Consider the following 20,399-nt stretch of genomic DNA (forward strand, 5'->3'; position numbering starts at 1 on the left):
TGGAGGAGTTGTAACAAAGTACTAAGAACTGGGTGCCTTAGAGCAACAGAAATGTATTGTGTCACAGTTTTGGAGGTCAGAAGTGTGAATAAAGGTGTCAGCACAGCCATATTCCCTCTGAAGAGGCTAGGGAAGGATCCGTTCCAGGCGTCTCACATAGTTTCTAGTAGCTGCAGTTACTCCTTGGCTTATAGATGGCCATCTTCTCCCTGTGTCAACAACTTCTATGTATGTCTGTGTCCAAATTTCCCCGTTTTATAAAGACACCAGTCATACTGGATTAGGGCTCAGCCTTACAAACTCAGTTTAATTTGATTACCTCTGTAAAGACCCTATTTCCAAATAAGTTCCACATTCTGAGAAACTGAGGTTTAGAACTTTAACATATGTTTGGTTGGTTTTCTTTTTTTGGTTTTTTTGGGGGGTGAGGGGGAGGTTGACACAATTCAACTCATAACAAATAGCACACTGGTTAATCTGCTGCCCTCCAGATCCACTTCCTGATCGTTTCTGACTTCTACCCCAGAGGCTGACGTCTATGAACTACATTACCCAAGCTTCCTTGACTTCTAGCTTCCAGCTGGGTTCAGCCAATGGGAGGCACCTGCAGGAGATCACAAGCTAATAGAAAAGAGAAGGTGGGGAATTTGTCACCCCCGACCTCCCACCAGGACGCTGTTTTGGGAGTCACTACATTCAGTCACTCAAGGTCCCAATTCCTGTCCACTGGCCCCTCTCCCATGCTTCCAGCTCTCACCAGTACAGGTAATTCCATTTCCTCTCCTTGACCCTCCGGCATAAGGCTGTCATGACTTCCCACTGTTACTAGTCCTTGAGTGCTTCAGTATTTCTTCCCAGTTGAATCCTGCCCACCCCTTTGTGAACAGCCCCTTCATTAACCTCTCTTCATCACCCTCATTCATGTACCATCTGTTTCTCACCAAGACCCCATCTGATATATTGGGATAAGCCACTTCTTTACTTCAGATGATCTACATGATTTGTTTTTCAAAACTCTAAACAGAAGTGTAACCTCAGGCATGGAGGCCTCCAATCGATACTTAAAATAATTGGTAGTAAAGGTACCACTCTGTATCTTATACACATTTGTGACTCTTTGGCGCTCTCTCATTTCTATCTTCCTCTAGAGAAGCAGTATGACAGAGGTTAAGAGCATGGATTGCGGAGGCAGGCTACTCCACTTTGACTCTTGCCTCCACCACTTACTAGACTGTGTAAACTGAGCAATTTACTTAACTTTGCTGTATGTTAATAAAATGGACATAAAAACAATAGTATACAGGTCATAGGGTTGCCACGTGAGATAGACATCAAATTATTGATACTTACATTAATTTTATGGTAACTAAATCAATTAATGTAGATCAAGTGCTTAGAACAATGCCTGGCTTATACAAGTGTTTTGTATTAGCTGCTATTACTATTATTAACTTTTCCTTTGATGTTTCGTGCTTGATCTATGCTTTAAGTCAATCTAGCCTCATCATTTTATGTGGACCCCACCTGCCCAGTCAAAGGTATGTTAGGAATATATAAAAGCACAGCCAAGCATGTAACTTTTACTACCAACCTACCTGTCCTTCAAAAGGGCAATAAGACCTGTCCCTCCTGCTATACCTGGCTGTCTGACCCCTGTGGCAGAACATTTTAAATCGTCAGGATTTTTATTGCCTTAAAATTCATTTTTGATGACTTCACGTGCTGTCAGACAAGTCTGTGACGTTCATCAATCCCCCACCTGGGCTACTCCAGGCTACAGGTGAGACACCACACTCCACCCCCTACCCCAAGCTCTACTCAGCCTTTTAAACAGTTATCAAACCCCTCCTTCAGCCAGAGACAGCCCTTAATAGTGATTTTCATCCCAAGATGTATATGCTTGGTTTTGTTTAATTGTGGAGAAGATGTCACTCCAAAAGGACATGAAAAATCATCAAATTCAGTAGCATTTTAAGAAAGGGTTAAGTAATTGGGGAGGGAACCTGGGAAAAGAAACCCTCATTGATCTTTGCAAACTATAAGCCTTCTTTTTAAGTTAAAAATAAACAAAAAACTTTAGAAAATATTCCATTACTTGACTTAGCCAAACACACCTCAACTGCAATAACTAATTTGCAAAAAGTGTTTACTGTTACTGTATAAAATGGCTTTGAGATACATTTAAATGTACTGTATTTGTGTTTATATAAGCACTTATTTACCAATACATCAAAATATCTTATCTACATCCCAAGAAAGCTTCAACTTAGAAATGAGAGTACTAGCTATGAGTTGAGTGGTAGCTATAGAGTTCATTGTTATAGAAGCAGATGGACTGGCTGGCTGACTACGTGACTATGAATTTGGCAGAAGAGCCAAGCAACCAAGAGCACAGCCCTGAGGTGAGAAGGCTCTGGTCCAAATCCTCACTCCCACATTTACTAAATGACCTTGGGCAAGTTAAAACCTCCGTGGGCCACAAGTTCCTTATTGTAAAATAACTGTTCTTACCTCACACGTCATTGGGAAGATTAAATGACATAATATATACAAAGCATTTAGAACTCCTGACACAAAGCCAGCCCTCAACCACTTCTAATTCTACAACTTCCAACTGTATATAAATAGTCCAGAACTATGTAGTTCCATAAAAGATCATTTTTATAATATTCCAGACAGCTCTTCCAATTATTAGCTGAGAATCTGGGCCGGTTCCTTGACTTCCCTTAGCCTCAACGCCCTCATGAGTAAAACAGGAATTAGTTTCAAGGGCTTCTTGTGATGTTCAAATGAAACAATGACTATATAAAGCCCAGGATGAGTACAATGTATCATTCTCATTGTTACACCCTAGTCTCTGGAGGAGGAAGAGCACGTGGTGGTGATAAGGAAATCATGGGGGATCTAAATTTCCCAGTAATAGATCCGTAAGTAACGGGAGAGGGACTACCTGAACGTCAACCATTTTATTCATTTAACATCCTCATGCTTAATCCTCCACAGGAAACCTGGCACACAGTCTGGGGGGAAAAAACACATTTTTTTCCTTAAAAATTAACAGCAAAATGGCACGAAGAGCTTAAACTTTGGAGTCATATTTGAGATAAACCCAGCTCTGTCACTTACTAGGTAAATGGAACCAAGCAAATTATTTCTCCAGGCCTCAACCTCTAAACTGAAAATAACAATAGCTGCTTCATGATACTATTTGAGAACTAAGAGGGATAATGTTTATGAAGTATTTAGCAGAGTGTGTAACAGATTGTATGTGCCAAATAAATGGTAGTGACTGTTGTTGTTGTTGTTTTTTTTTTTAAAAAGACATCATTTTTACTTTAAAGGAAATATTTTGTTGCAGTTACAGTTTGGGGCTTTTTTCTCCTACTTATGAGTCACACTGCTCATACTTTAGCACAGTATTAGTGATTTTAGAGAATAAGTTTTCACTGATGACCCATGTTTACATTAAAACAATATGCTGAATCCTGAGTTCATGTCTAGACTTGCTTGAAATTACAGAGATGAGAAGGTTAATTACCATTTTAAATATAATGATTGGCTATTACTTTGTTTTCCTTTTGAGAAAAGGGCAAAACAGTTTTACTATATGCAAAAATTTTCCTGTTGACAATTTATTCATTGCTGTTTGACCTCTAGTTTTCTTTCAAATCAAGCAATTAGATTTTAAACCAACTCCCATGAAATAGCAGCAAAAATGACTTCCTCAGCATATTTAGTACTTCTTTAAGGTCTCCCAGAAGTAACACCTTCCAATTAACATTTATCCATTTCCTCCCACAGCATCAATGACTATGCTGCCTAAGGGAAGCCCATTGCCAGCTAAGGCACGTGAGGTTAATAATAATAGGATTGGGCTGGATGAAATAACACATGAAATAACATTATAAAGAACTAACATCTCATTCAAATGAAATATGCTAGGAGAATAAAGAGTCCAGAAGACAACCAACTGTAAAAATATTAGAAAATAGGTAACAATTAAAGTCATTCTTTCTCAACCCAACCAGATGTACTAACTGTCAGAGTTACTTTCTACTTACATTAGTATTACCTCAGGGGATCTATTGTTTTCCTGTAAAACTCAGCCAAGCTGCAAACCTTAACTAAGATATTTCTCTACATTAGTTTCCAAGTACAGAAAGTATATCTGCAAGTAAGACATACATCATTCATTGTTTCCAGGATGCTATTAATTCTTGCTGCTCGGAAACTGAAATATCTATACAGGGCTTCTTTTACAGGGAAATACAGAAATCTGCTTGTTAACCTAGCTATGAGTATCACATAAGCATACCATATATTTCCCCATTTCTTATGAGTATATGAATGCTGTCAGGCCATACTATCCACACTTGATGACTAGTTTCTTCCACTAATCGTCAAGAAGACTAAAATTTCATTTTTAAATTTAGGCCTTAAAGGTTTTCAGAGGGGAGGAAAATACTGAAGAGAATGTCTAGAGTTAAAGATAGAACAGTAGCCTAGGATTTACATGCCACGTAAGAAGAGGACAAATGGAATCGCTGTAAGTTTCAAACAGGAAAACAGTATTATCCAACTGTGTTGGTAAGAACTCTGGTAGCAATGTCGAAAATGTATTAGAGGAAACAGAGTCAAAGTAAGAGGCACCAGGTGGGATCTTAGCAAGGGTGAGGGGGACATGAAGTGAAACACTGCAAAAAAAAGAGGAAAGAAAAATGTTCATAAGGTATTTCACAGGTAGACCCAAAAAGACTGTGTATCTAATTGCATATAGATGGTAAAAAAAAATTGGAAGAAGTTAAAGATTATGGTGAAGTCTCTAACTTTGACTTGTGACCAAATATGGCAAAAATGTCAAGAACCAAAATAGTAACACGGAGGAAGAAAACAAGTTTGGTATGGAGCAAAGGCTAGGTTGGGAGAATCCACAGAATATCATCATATAGATATGTCCAATAAATAGCTAAAAGTACAGGCACGATTCTCAGGCAAGAAGTCAAGGACAGAGGGCAAAGGGAAAGAAAAGAGATCCAAGAAAAGAATCAGCAAAACAGAGAACTCAAGGAAGAACCAAGAAAGGAGTGTAATATGATGAGAGACAAGGAAATTTCCAGGAGGAAGTATTTACAGCACCTGAGTTCGCTATGGCATCAGGAAGCATTCATATTGTGGCCATTGTATTTAGCACTGAGAAGGTTTGGAAATTTTTTCAAGGAGTTTCTGTCAATTACTGAACACAGAAGTCTGATTTCATAAGTTAAGGAACTGAAAAGAACTCAGGTTACTCTTTCTGGATGTTTGAAAATAAAGAGAAAATGTGCCCATTCAGCTCTAAATCCTGACAGATTCTAGGAAGTGCAAGTCTGTCACTACTGAATAGAAAAGGGGAGAAAACAAAAGGAATTAAAGGTGACTCCAAAGTTCCTAAATTTGATTGATGGGTAGTGATTATGAGGATCCAGCCACCTCAGATGCACAGTCCAATACAGCAGCCATGAGCCTCAGTGAGGCTACTGAGCACTGGAAGTAGCGAGTCCAAGTTGAGATGTGTTCTCTGAAACCCGCACCAGATGTTCAAGACTGAGCACTTCAAACACGGTAAAATGTCTCATTAATAGTTTAATATTAATTACATATGGAAATAATATTGGGGATATACTATGTTGAGCTGAAGTATATTATTAAAATTAACTTCACCTATTTCTTTTTACTTTGTTAATGTGCCAAGCAGACAATTTAAAATTACACAGAGCTCACATTATATTGCTATTGGACAGCCCTGATCTAGAGAATGAACACTGGAATTGGAATAAGGGCAGGATTCAGAAAGGTTCTGTCGAAACCAGCCCTTCTGAATCACATTAGGGTAAAGTTTATGAAGAGGTCACCCAGGACAACTTCATGATGGTATAACTTAAGAAACTAAGGTCCTAACTGATTAGGTTGCTTACTCAGGTCCTCTGGCTAGTTAGAAGCAAAACCCAAACTATAACTCACCATGGGTATTACCTCTATTATTCCACCTCTTGAAACATCAGTGAAAATTTAAAAGTTTGAATTAAAAAATGTTAACAGTAGCTGGGCTGTTATATACATCCATCTCGTTCTATGCCATGTCCAATAAAATCACTTGCTTGTAGCAAAAAACACAACCTCCAAACATATTAAAATCATGACCTCAATAAACAGTGTCCTATGTTCACCGCTCAACCCATATTGTAACTAATCTTTTAAGGTAGCCATGCTAGGTTTTGCTTTTGTTTTGGACATATATTCTGAGCAACACAACTCCACATTAAAGACAGTATCATCCATTCAAGCATATGTCTCTTAAAAAATAGTTTTAAGAAAACATTTGAAAAAGCTCAAAGAATTCACTTCTCAACTCTTGCGTTGTTGTCTGCCATTCAAGATTGGTAACTCACTAAAATATCAGGGCTTTTTATACTCATGAGAACTTAAAAATTACTAAGTTCAAGGACTTCCCTGGTGGCGCAGTGGTTAAGAATCCACCTGACGATGCAGGGGACATGGGTTCAAGCCCTTGTCCTGGAAGATCCCACATGCCGTGGAGAAACTAAGCCCGTGCGCCACAACTACTGAGCCTGCACTCTAGAGCCCACGAGCCACAACTACTGAGCCCGCATGCCACAACTACTGAAGCCCATGTGCCTAGAGCCCATGCTCCACAAGAGAAGCCACCACAATGAGAAGCCCGTGCACCGCAACGAAGAGTAGCCCTCACTAGCCACAACTAGAGAAAGCCTGTGTGCAGCAAGGAAGACCCAACACGGCCAAAATCAGTCAATCAATCAATCAATAAATTTATTTTAAGAAAGAGGTCTATTTTTTTAAAATTACTAAGTTCAAAGTATAACTACAGTATATATTAATATATATTTCAAATTCTTGCAGAATTTAAAGTCTGACTTTGCCCAATGAAATCTTCAAAGCTCACTCAACCTCTATGTTACAGGTCAGCCACAGTTTCAGGATCTCCAATAATTATAACCAACCAAAACTCTCTGGTTGTAATTTCTTCAATATTCCAAGCTGCTATAAATCTGTTTAAACTTCACATGTAAAAAAGGGCACAATTAGGTTTTTAATGACATTTTCTTTTCAAGTTAATTTTCCATGAGAAATTGAAAAATAAACTTATTGCTTTAAATGGTACATAGTACTTAATTCTGTGAGATAGTTTCTTAAGCTATTAACTACCAAAATTATGATAGTTATTTTCATTGTACAGTTATTGCTCCAAACTACAGTGCTGAAAAATGAAAAGATTAGGGAGCATGTTTATTTCATTCTATATATATACACCCTGCATTTATTTTAATAAAACTACTATTGGTATTCCAAAATGACATTATTGAGAGAAACAAAGAATACCAGCTTCCATTTCTTGACTATGTGCTATCTCATTGTACCACACTGATAAAAGGCTGATACAAATCTAGCTAATGGAGTCACGCATGCACAGAGCCACTGTGTTTTCCAAAGAGGTGTTTTCAATTCTGAACCACATGTTTTCGTTTCTTTGCTTGCTGTTTGTGACCGCTCTTCACATAACTGGAGTTAGTGTATTCATCTATTTTAAAGGTATTCTATTCCAGATTCCTATATGGCAGCCTGTCCACTGGCTGCTGTTAGTTCCCAGAAGTACATATCCAGGTATCTCATTTAAAGCAAAGCTTCAGCACATTTTTAAAAGACTTTTCCAGTTTTCCCTGCTTGTACTGGCCTCCTTCAGCTTACTACACATACTAGGTGTTAGGTGTCCCACTGTCATCTACCATAATGCAGCATGGTGTTACAGACAGACACTGCTCCTTCAGTGCTTGCAGACCCAGTCACAGTGCTGTTTATGTCAACCTGCTCCATAAAAAGAGTAACTTGCAGTTCACGGTGAGGAAATCACATAAATATCTGTGGTACATTCAGTATCAATACTCAAAATTTTTTACCACAGGCAACATTTTATATGCCTTCAGTTAGTATAGAGCCTATAATCTACTATAAAGGATTTTCTTTATTTCCTTAACTCTCAAAGGATCACTAAGAGACAAGGTCACAAAATTCAAGAACGGTCTTCCATTTTTCACTGCTAGCAAAAACGTGGCCATGTTTAAGACTTGGCTGGTACAGACTAACACATGATTCAGACATTGTTACGCTCCCATGAAGTGAAGCTTTGACACCTTGTTCAAGATCAACAAACCTACTTAACCACTTCTCCCACACAACTATTAACTCTGGCCTCAGAACTGTTACACGTGCCATCTCTGAAACTCTCGCTTCTTCTCTGGTCAAGCATGGACCACCCCATCTTTAAAATCGGATTACAAATTCACACCTATTTTTCTTTCAGCTCCTCTCCCTTCACTAACTCATTACTTTCAGTATCATATCAGTAGTTGTTCATGTGGCTCAATAAACTCACACACCAGGTGTGCGGATAGAAACTATGGAGAGAAATTATGTCTGCTATTTCTGCTGTGCCACCTGACAACATTTACCACCAAACCATTTTAATAGCATAAATTTTAACTGTAAGCCTGGATGTGAAGTGTTTGCCAGTTTTCATGATATAAACACTCCCACCATGACTGACTTCAAGCAACAAAAATGAAGTTGCTGAATGCGGGAATGGGAACATTTAGGCAAACTGACTCTTGGGAACCAGTGCAAAGCACTGTACCATGCTTGGCACAATTGCTGATTTATTGAATATCAAGCTTCCCTTCTACTACGCCCACCTGTTACATTTCTGACAAGTTTCAAAAATGTCTCTTTTCAATTTGGCTCATTCTAGACACACCTATCCAGTGGAATAGTAAGTTCCATGAGGAAAGGTGCTTTTCCTGTCTATTTTCTTTACTGCTGTATCACAGTAGATAGTTCTGTACCCAGAGTAAACACCTGGAAAATATTTGCCAAATGAACAAACTCTCAATAATTTAAATATAAGAAAATACTATAAATATCCAATAGAAGCTGTGATATGCCTCCCATCATAAAATAAATTTAACTTACACATGTGGGAAATAAAATCATAGAGAAAAGAACTGTAAAATTAAAAGTTACCTTAAAATTATCAGGTGCAATCCCTTCATTTTATTAAAAAGGAAAACCTATCCACAGAAGTTAATTGACAAATTAATTGACATAAAGTCTCACAGTGCCAGAGTGAGCCTAGAACCCAGGTCTCTTGGTATCTGGTCCAAATCTTTTTTGGCTAGATAATCATTAACTGCCCCTTGGGTTATTACCTATTTGAGCTATTAACCTGTTGGGAAGCTGCTAACATTATGAAAAGCAGATTTTTTTCATTGGTTTTCAACATTAATATACAGTGCAGAACTGCATTTGATATACTAGCTAATAAAAGAAAAGCCAAGCTAATCATAAGATATCAGTGACAAAGAGAGACTAATTATAAAGTATAGTTCTCTATATATCAAATGACCTTTTTCTCAGCAAAGCATCACAGGAGCTGAGATTAGCTCAATTTCTATATTCACAACATCTTTAAATTTGGAATCATCTATGAACTTAATTATCTTAGTTATTATTCCCTCTAGCTGATCATTAGTACAGAGGTCATATAAAATTAGTCCTTATGTTGATTCTAGAAAGATTCCAAGATCTTCTCTTAATTCAGAGGCATAAGAAGGTTCAAAAATGGCCAAGAATCTACCAACATCGTTATAAGATTTCAATTATTTATATATATGTTATACATACAATTATACATATGTTATATATATATCTTATTGGGCTAACTAGAAGTGTATCTCAATTAAGGTCTTATTAAAAACACATAAGTAAAAATCCCAAATATTGTCTAAAGAAATATTTTTTCTTCTAAGAATCATAATATCCTGTACTGAATTTCTATAAATGATTCAAGTAGGTTGACAGTCTCTCAAGTTGTTTCTATTATGAAACAGATAAGTAGAACCCAAATGTAAACAACTAACCAATAACATATACACATAGTGAAAATTACAGTATTTTAACAAATTACATGTTAGATATTTTTCTCATGAGAAAGTCTCTATTTCATTATTTGCTACCATTTTTAAAATCCACAAAAAAATAAATGTGCAAAAGAATCATAACTCCTTGAAAATGACTAAGAACAACACTCCCTCCGTTTCTAGAGCAAAGTGAATATTCGAAGATAATTTCAGGAGGTTACGTTCATTAGCCAATATTCCCCTAACACCTAAGGCAGTTCTCTGATATTTTTCAGTATGATCTTATTACTGTCTAATTATCCATATTGCTTTTCATCCTTTTTGTTAAATGGAAATTCACAGCAGTTTAACCTTTCATTCAGAATCATTAAATACACCCCCCCTTCACTGATAATTGGCCTCTCTTTTTTATTTTTATACTATCTTTATTGGAGTATAATTGCTTCACAATGGTGTGTTAGTTTCTGCTTTATAACAAAGTGAATCAGCTATACATATACATATATCCCCAAATCTCCACCCTCTTGTATCTCCCTCCCACCCTCCCTATCCCACCCCTCTAGGTGGTCAAAAAGCACCGAGCTGATCTCCCTGTGCTATGGGGCTGCTTCCCTCTAGCTATCTATTTTACATTTGGTAGTGTATATATATCCATGCCACTCTCTAACTTCATCCCAGCTTACCCTTCCCTCTCCCCGTGTCCTCAAGTCCATTCTCTAAATCTTACAGCCAGTTTCTTAAAAGGACTTTATTTGAATGTAGTGTCTCTGAGACTGTCCTCAATTCTTTTCACTCTTTTTTTTTAATCTGCTCTGCTGTAGTTATTTCCACTATTTTATCTTCCAGGTCACTTATCTGTTCTTCTGTCTCAGTTATTCTGCTATGGATCCCTTCTAGAGAATTTTTAATTCATTTATTGTGTTGTACATCATTGTTTGTTTGCTCTTTAGTTCTTCTAGGTCCTTGTTGAACATCTCTTGTATTTTCTCCATTCTATTTCCAAGATTTTGAATCATCTTTACTATCATTACTCTGAATTCTTTTTCAGGTACACTGCCTATTTCCTCTTCATTTGTTTGGTCTGGTGGGTTTTTACCTTGCTCCTTCATCTTCTGTGTGTTTTTCTGTCTTCTCATTTTGCTTAACTTACTGTGTTTAGGGTCTCCTTTTCACAGGCTGCAGGTTCATAGTTCCCATTGTTTTTGGTGTCTGTCTCCAGTGGCTAAGGTTGGTTCAGTAGGTTGTGTAGGTTTCCTGGTGGAGGGGGCTGGGGCCTGTGTTCTGGTGGATGAGGCTGGATCTTGCCTTTCTGGTGGGCAGATCCACGTCTGGTGGTGTGTGTTGGGGTGTCTGTGGCCTTATTATGATTTCAGGCAGCCTCTCTGCTAATGGATGGGGCTGTGTTCCAGTCTTGCTAGTTGTTTGCCATAGGGTGTCCAGCACTGTAGCTTGCTGGCCGTTGAGTGGAGCTGGGTCTTGGCGTTGAGATGGAGATCTGTGGGAGATTTTTGCCGTTTGATATTACGTGGAGCTGGGAGGTCTCTGGTGGACCAATGTCCTGAACTTGGCTCTCCCACCTCAGAGGCACAGGCCTGATGCCTGGCCAGAGCACCAAGACCCTGTCAGCCACACAGCTCAGAAGAAAAGTGAGAAAAAAACAAAGAAAGAAAAAAATAAAATAAAGTTATTAAAATTAAAAATATTAAAAATTTTAAAATGTTAATTTAAAAAAAAGAAAGAAGAGAGCAACCAAACCAAAAAACAAATCCACCAATTATAACAAGCATTAAAAACTATACAAAAAAAGGAAAAAAAGACAGAACCCTAGGACAAATTGTAAAATCAAAGCTATACAGACAAAATCACACAAAGCAGCATACACATACACACTCACTAGAAGAAAAAATGGAAATATATATACATCTTTGCTCCCAAAGTCACCACCTCAATTTCGCATGATTCATTGTCTCTTCAGGTATTCCACAGATGAAGGGTACATCAAGTTGACTGTGGGGATTTAATCCGCTGCTTCTGAGGCTGCTGGGAGAGATTTCCCTTTCTCTTCTTTGTTCTCCCAGCTCCTGGGATTCAGCTTTGGATTTGGACCCGCCTCTGCGTGTAGGTCGCCTGAGGGCGTCTGTTCTTCGCTCAGACAGGATGGGGTTAAAGGAGCAGCTGATTCGGGGCTCTGGCTCACTCAGGCCGGGGGGAGGGAGGGGCATGGATGCACCGTGAGCCTGCGGCGGCAGAGGCCGGCAGGATGTGGCACCAGCCTGAGGCGTGCTGTGCGTTCTCCCAGGGAAGTTGTCCCTGGATCGCGGGACCCTGGCAGTGGCGGGCTGCACAGGCTCCCAGGAGGGGAGGTGTGGATAGTGACCTGTGCTCGCACACGGGCTTCTTGGTGGCGGCAGCAGCAGCCTTAGCGTCTCATGCCTGCCTCTGGGGTCCACGCTGATAGCCGCAGCTCGCACCCGTTTCTGGAGCTCGTTTAGGTGGTGCTCTGAATTCCCTCTTCTTGTGCACCCAGAAACAATGGTCTCTTGCCTCTTAGGTCCAGACTTTTCCCAGACTCCCTCCCGGCTAGCTGTGGAGCACTAGCCCCTTCAGGCTGTGTTCACGCCGCCAACCCCAGTCCTCTCCCTGGGATCCGACCTCTGAAGCCCAAGCCTCAGCTCCCAGCCCCGCCCGCCCCGGCGGGTGAGCAGACAAGCCTCTCGGGCTGGTGAGTGCCAGTCGGCACCGATCCTCTGTGCGGGAATCTCTCCGCTTTTACCTCCGTACCCCGTTGCTGCGCTCTCCTCCGCGGCTCCGAAGCTTCCCCCGCCGCCACCCACAGTCTCTGCCCGCGAAGGGGCTTCCTAGTGTGTGGAAACCTTTCCTCCTTCACAGCTCCCTCCCAGAGGTGCAGGTCCCGTCCCTATTCTTTTGTCTCTGTTTTTTCTTTTTCCCTACCCAGGTATGTGGGGAGTTTCTTGCCTTTTGGGAGGTCTGAGGTCTTCTGCCACCGTTCAGTAGGTGTTCTGTAGGAGCTGTTCCACATGTAGATGTATTTCTGATGTATTTGTGGGGAGGAAGGTGATCTCCACGTCTTACTCTTCCACCATCTTGAAGGTCTCCCTGGCCTCTTTATTAACTGATTTCCCCCCTTGATTTACTACAAATCTTTTTGTATGCATTTTGTTAATAAATTATTTACCTTCTTTCAACTCAACACACTGTCACTGTTAGCAAAGCTTTCCTATTATTTCTTCAAGTTCTTACTGCTCTTTAAAGATGCTTTAGAATAATAAATTTTTAATAAACCTGGAATATTTTAATGATTCATATTTAATTCTATGGTACAATTTATGTGAGACATACTACTCACACTTAAGTATTTCCTATTGTATTGTCTTAGTACTCCACGGTAACTTTCCCACAATCCAAATACACAAATTTTGCAATGTAACTTATGACCTCTAAAAACCACAGTGAGCCGTATTACAATTATCATATCCGTAGCCAAATCAAACTGAGTCAGCCTCTCTGTCAGCAATTTCAAGAGCTATACAATTTTTAATAAAGTGCAACCTATACTTATTGTGCCTTCAGTAAATATCAATGTGACCTCCGAATGTGAGTAAACCTGTCACTAGATTATGCAGAGTTACCTTTCATAATAATGGGTCATTGAGGCGTCTCATTAATATAAATAAACAATTACCAAAAAAAGAAAAAAAAGTATTCCTGTTCTTCTTGGAAAGAATGTTTTCCTTAACTCCAAAACACTGATAAAGTTTGGTGGCTATTGCTTTAAGCCCTTTCCTTTTCTTATCAGCAACAGACACATTTCCCAAGAACTGCCACCCCCTCTCCAAAACAGTGCCTTTTTTTTTTGTAAAAGGGAAAAAAAAAAAAGTGGGAAGGTAGCTACTGACCTTAGATCAAATAAGGTGATATTTAAGTTTCATTTTGAGATTTCTTCCACATTTCCGGGACCTAAGCTATGAAACAGAATATGGGATCTAGGATCATTTCTTTTCTAAGAACAAGTGCATAGTGTTGACTGGTGGGAAATGCATCTGAAGTTGACAAAAGAGATGGAGATAACCAGAACAAGATTAACCATTAGAGCCAAAAACTCAACTCCCAGAATAAACGACAAGAGATAAAGAAATAAGATTTCTATAGCTTTCTTATTTTGAATAATTTTAAACAGAAAGGAAAGGATTTTGTGCTCATCCTCTTGTAAAATACCTGCCAACTTTTAATTTTTTGATTTTCAATAATTTCAACCTTAATAAGCACTATTCATCTGATCCCTTTGACTAAAAAAGCTCTGGTGTTCAAAGTCTCCTTACCTATTCTAAAATTTCTGTTTAATGTACCAACATGGCTTCTGTTCTTTACAAAAATCAATTTTGACTCCAGCTTCAAAAGTATGGAACAATATTTTTTCAATATTCTGAGGGATTGATTCTTATGTCTAGCTCTCTAACAATTCCATCTGGATTCTAAAACTATTTTCATGCAATTTTTTAAATGGAAGAGATCTTAGAAATCAACTAGTCTATACCTCTTACTTTGCAGGTGCTAAGACTTGACCCTAAGCATAGTTAAGAAAACCTATCCCAGGTCACTCAGCCAGTTAATAAGTGATAACAGCTGAAAGTAGTAAGATTTCCTGAAGCCTACTCCTATATTCTTGCACCAACGAACTGGCAGGTAGAGGCTTACAAATTTGTTTTATGTAAAAGAAAATAATAACTTTTAATTAGTTAGGCAAGTAACTTAATAAAAGTGTTTTTCAAATGCTTAATAAGAATCTTCTGTGAAAGTTCATCTCCTTATACATTCTAAGAGCAGTATTATAACTGTTTGTATCTTTTCATTGCTTAACACAATTTTCTATTGCCACTCTAACAAATTAAAACAAACAAAGGGGTTTAAAATTAAAACAACCGCCATTTATAATCTCACCGTTCTCCAGGACTGAAGTCTGGCAGGTTCGGCTGGGTACTCTGCTTAGCGTCTCAGAAGGCCAAAATCAAGCTGCCGGCTGGTCTGGGCCCTTATCTAGAGACTAGGGGAGAGTTCATTTCCAGGATCATTAGGTTGTCGGCAAAATTCAATTCTGTGTGGGACTGAGGTCCTCATTTCTTTGCTGGCCTTTGGCTAAAGGTCATCTTAGTTTCTAGAGGCAGCTTGCTTTCCTCTGCTCACGGCCCCTGAATCTCCAAAGCCAGCAAAAGCACATCAAATCTTTCTCCCGCTTTGGATCATTCTGACTTGTTCCACGGCATCTTCCTAACTTCCTCCTCTGCCTCTGCTTTTAAGGACTCCTGAGATTACATTGGGCCCACCTGGATAACCCAGGCTAGCCTCCTCACTGACAACTGAAGGTCAACCTTAATTACAACCACAAAGTCCCTTTGCCAGTACAAGGTAACATATTCATGGGCACAATATCCCATCATATTCACTGTCCTGGGCATTACGGCATGGAATCTTGAGGACCAAAATTCTGCCTACTACACTTAGCACCTGTTTTACTAACATAACCTTAAAGATTTACATTTTTTTAACAGATCCTATTGTTCAAACTTAACAACTCTAACAAAAATGTAAATTTTCACCCCTAACATTTATACGTCCATCTCCAGGAATGGCTCAGCTTGGCCCTGCTTAGGTCCAATCACAGGGCCAGCTTCGTAGGGACATAACCAGTGCAATCACCCATGGGCCTGGACTCAGAAAAGCCCCACACTTGGGGCTTAATTAATGCTCTTCAGGTGCTATCTTGAAATTCTTAATACTTTGTTTTGTAAGTAAAGTCCTATAGACAATGGAGCATGTACTGAGGGTTTGTTTGAAAAAGAGTATATTTCTCTTTCATTTTTGCAGAATAGTTCCAATAGGTACAAAATTCTAGGTTGGGATTTTTTTTTTCCTTTAGCACTTTAAAGATGTCATTCAGTTCTCTCCTGTATCCCCCCAATTGAAAAGTCAGCTATTATTTTTGCTTCTTTGAAGGTTAATATCTTTTTTTTCCTTTTAAGAGGTTTCTCTTTTTTTTGGTTTTCAGTGGTTTGACTACCTACCCTGTGCCCTGATTGTGGTTTTTCACTGTATTTATCCTGATAGGATTTGTAGTACTTCTTGATTCTTTAGGTTGATATCTTTCATGAGTTCTACAAAATTCTTAGCCTTTATTTATTCAGGCTATTCCCCTCACCCATGGCCTAAATATTTTCTAACTGACCTATCAACCAGTTCACGATCCTCCCCACAGCTGTGTCTAATTTGCTGTTAAACTCATCTACTGAGTCCTTCACTTCAGTTATACTAGTTTTCATTTCTAGAATTCCTTTCAATTCTTTTTCTAGATTCTGATTCTCTAATGAAATCCATCTTTTCATCAATTTTTTTAATATATTGATTATAATTATTTTATAGCCCATGTCTGATAATTCCAAAAGCTAGAACACTATGAGAATGTTTCTAATGATTGTTGTTTTATATTTTTTTAATCTTGGTCCTGGCTTGCAATAGGCATGGTTTATTTTTATAGAATGTCAGGTACTGTGTTTAAAACTTACAGAGACTCTGCATGATGTCTCTTGTTTCTGGCAATGACAGAGAGTTAAAGTAAAGGCAGATCACCTTAAAATCAATTGAGTTTATCAGAGGCTGCATTTCAATTTTTGTAACTTAATAGTCTATTTCTAGTTCTCTGTAACTCCTAGGATGTAGCCCTTCAGGGGTCCCAATTAAAAGTTTAGAGTGTTTTACCAGGGTCCTGCATCTTCCTCCCTGAATTCTAGTTTGTGACCTCTTAGCAATGTGAAACTGCCAAAAATTACACCCAGCATCTCCCATCTTAGCTGCCGCTGCTTGGCTTCTCAGCCTCACAGCCCGTACTGTCATTAAGTGACAAATAACCCAAGGTGAAAAGTGGCGCTGAATACAGGGCTCACCTCAGTGTGTTTCTCTTCACTCTGGGATCTTTGCCCTTTGGTAGTACTACAATGCCTGTAGATACTCTTTTTAATATAGCTTTCTCATTTTTTCAGTATGGGCCTTAGCTTGAAATAAACTAATCTATCATACCTGAAAGTGGAGATCAGATGTTGGTGATCTTAATGGCCTCGCTTTATGTATGCATCCATATCTTACTGGTTCCAAAAGTATTAAAGACAGGTTGACATACCTATGGGATAGTTTTATCTTCTGCTTGAAAGCTAAACCATTTACTTCTTAAATTTTTCAATTATTTCTCTGTTAGAATTATTATTTCAACTTATATTCAAATGTTTCTCCTTAATAGTTCAAGCTGACTCCTTATGTATAACATAAAAGGTGTATTTGGGAGCATTTGGGAGCACCTTCATTGTAAATGCTGTCTTGCACTTTTTTTTTAAATAGGGTAATAGTGTTCACAGAGACTGGATTTTTTTCACAATAAGTTACGTTAAGTACCCACTATTTCAAAGAATGCTGCATGTATAACTTTGTTCTTTGACAACGTCTAGTCATCTCTCAAAGCATATAAGATTTATGAAATGGGTTGAGCAGAAGCTATGGATATCTCCTATAGTTACATTGCCATAAAATCTCAATAATTCAAAATTGAAATTTATGATCACTGAAACATTTCTATGCTATAATTTGAGCCTGGGCTAAGAAAAGGTTTTATTGTATAATTAAATGTATAAAAATTGTGAAGGCAGTTTATCCTACTCAAGAAAGGAAATTGCTTTTAAAGGACTACCTTAAGGGCACCAACTTTCTGTATGCCTCTGAAGAGTATTTATAAAATCAGTTTAATCTATATCAGACAATAGCAACAATACTTACATTGTCTCATTTTTTAAGTATTATTTGTAAATATACTTTGTAACGAATGCAAATTATTATGTGTAATTGAAAGTGCCAAAAACCAAATCTCTCATCAAAACAAATTGCAGCCCAGGATTTCACTCTCCAGCATTTTTACTATCAATTAAAGACAAAAAACAAAAACCTAGGCACTTCTTCCTACCTATAGAACCTTTCTTTGAAAGTCATGTTATTTCTAAATTTGTGCTCCTGAAATGCATGATATTAACTACAAACTCAAAAAAAAAAAATTTGGCTCTAAACCAAAAAAAAAACTAGGAATAAGTATAGATAGACTAGTATCACACTAGTAATCACAATTATGTTCTCCCAGCTCAACAGATTAACTGGCTTTTATACAATTATAGGTCATTATTCATTATTATCATTGCCCTGGGCATTTGTTTCAAAACATGAATTTCGTATTTTAGCAGACTGCAATTAATTTCCCTTGGTGGGTCAAGGGACCTTTAAAGATTTATAAGCGCTCAAGACACGAACGAACTAGCACCTTTCCCCCGCCCCCAAGGGTTCTATTCTATTTCATCTATTTCCCTGGCTCAATTCTTCATAACTCTTTGGTCATATTTACTGCTACAGACGTAGCCATCACAGTCAGAAAATGGCAATTAGTTTAGCATGTTGCAAGAAAATGGCAATTAGTTTAGCATGTTGCAAACCAGCTGTCAAAACTGTATGCAGACTGTATGTTCATAATAAAGTATTATTGCTATTAATAAAGAGACATTTCAGGAACCACTGTATCAGAAATTTCATTACAGAAACGGGGATAATCTGATAGATGCAGAGATACAAGGGTCTGCATGACTTCTTTGCTAAGAATGAGTAAGTATCCTCAACCAAACCATCACCACAGTATACAGAGGCTTTATAGTTTGACAGTAAAGAACGCTGGATTTGATGGGAAGCCCTTCAAACCTTCGCTCTTCCATTTACCAGCCAGCTGTACGTTCACAAGCAAGTTACTTAACCTCTCTGTACCTCAGTGTTCTCATCTATAAAATAGGAATAACAACAGTCCCTACTTTACTGGGGTTTATTTTAATGAGGATTAAATAAAAATGAATGTAGAACTAAGCCCAGTGACTGGAAAATGATAAAGTCAGTAAATATTAAAAATGTTGTGAGGCACATGAAAAGATGCTCAACATCACTAATTATTAGAGAAATGCAAATCAAAACTACAATGAGGTATCACCTCATACCAATCAAAATGACTATCAACAAAAAGTCTACAAACAATAAATGCTGGAGAGGGTGTGGAGAAAAGGGAACCCTCCTACACTGTGGGTGGGAATGTAAATTGGTGTACTCACTATGGAAAACAATATGGAGGCTCCTTAAAAAACTAAAAATAGAGCTACCATATGATTCAGCAATCCCACTCCTGGGCATATATCGGAAAAGACAAAAACTCTAATTCAAAAAGATACATGCACCCCAATGTTCATAGCAGCACTATTTACAACAGCCAAGACATGGAAGCAATCCAAATGCCCATCAAGAGACAACTGGACAAAAACCCAGGACCAGATGGCTTCACAGGTGAATTCTATCAAACGTTTAGAGAAGCGCTAACACCTGTCCTTCTCAAACTCTTCCAAAATATAGCAGAGGGAGGAACACTCCCAAATTGCTTCTACGAGGCCACCATCACCTTGATACCAAAACCAGACAGAGATGTCACAAAGAAAGAAAACTACAGGCCAATATCACTGATGAACATAGATGCAAAAATCCTCAACAAAATACTAGCAAACAGAATCCAACAGCACATTAAAAGGATCATACACCATGATCAAGTGGGGTTTATTCCAGGAATGCAAGGATTCTTCAATATACGCAAATCTATCAATGTGATAAACCATATTAACAAATTGAAGGAGAAAAACCATATGATCATCTCAATAGATGCAGAGAAAGCTTTCGACAAAATTCAACACCCATTTATGATAAAAACCCTGCAGAAAGTAGGCATAGAGGGAACTTTCCTCAACATAATAAAGGCCATATATGACAAGCCCACAGCAAACATCATCCTCAATGGTGAAAAACTGAAAGCATTTCCACTAAGATGAGGAACAAGACAAGGTTGCCCACTCTCACCACTACTATTCAACACAGTTTTGGAAGTTTTAGCCACAGCAATCAGAGAAGAAAAGGAAATAAAAGGAATCCAAATCAGAAAAGAAGAAGTAAAGCTGTCAGTGTTTGCAGATGACATGATACTATACATAGAGAATCCTAAAGATGCTACCAGAAAACTACTAGAGCTAATCAATGAATTTGGTAAAGTAGCAGGATACAAAATTAATGCACAGAAATCTCTGGCATTCCTATATACTAATGATGAAAAATCTGAAAGTGAAATCAAGAAAACACTCCCATTTACCATTGCAACAAAAAGAATAAAATATCTAGGAATAAACCTACCTAAGGAGACAAAAGACCTGTATGCAGAAAATTATAAGACACTGATGAAAGAAATTAAAGATGATACAAATAGATGGAGAGATATACCATGTACTTGGA

General features: G+C 38.2%; 1 protein-coding gene across 6 annotated transcripts in view; it reads right to left on the minus strand.

The window, feature by feature from the left end:
• IMMP2L (inner mitochondrial membrane peptidase subunit 2) overlaps positions 1-20,399 on the minus strand; it is an 899,397-nt gene that overhangs the window by 791,839 nt on the left and 87,159 nt on the right. The window contains exons 4-5 of one of the 6 annotated variants that reach the window (XR_003795173.1): positions 14,949-15,051; positions 12,915-13,972 (exon numbers count right to left, since the gene is read on the minus strand). The exons of 4 other annotated variants lie outside the window; for them this stretch is intronic. Coding sequence is in view for 1 of the 2 variants with exons in the window: in XM_029233257.1 (XP_029089090.1) it covers positions 15,045-15,051 (7 nt within the window). In the remaining variant the exon portion in view is untranslated. Of the gene's footprint in view, positions 1-12,914; positions 13,973-14,894; positions 15,052-20,399 lie in introns of those variants that run through there. One more of the 6 variants, XM_029233257.1, reaches the window with a different exon arrangement.

This window comes from Monodon monoceros, unplaced genomic scaffold, assembly GCF_005190385.1.
Source record: "Monodon monoceros isolate NGI ecotype Baffin Bay Population unplaced genomic scaffold, NGI_Narwhal_1 Super_Scaffold_2, whole genome shotgun sequence".
NCBI lineage: Eukaryota > Metazoa > Chordata > Mammalia > Artiodactyla > Monodontidae > Monodon > Monodon monoceros.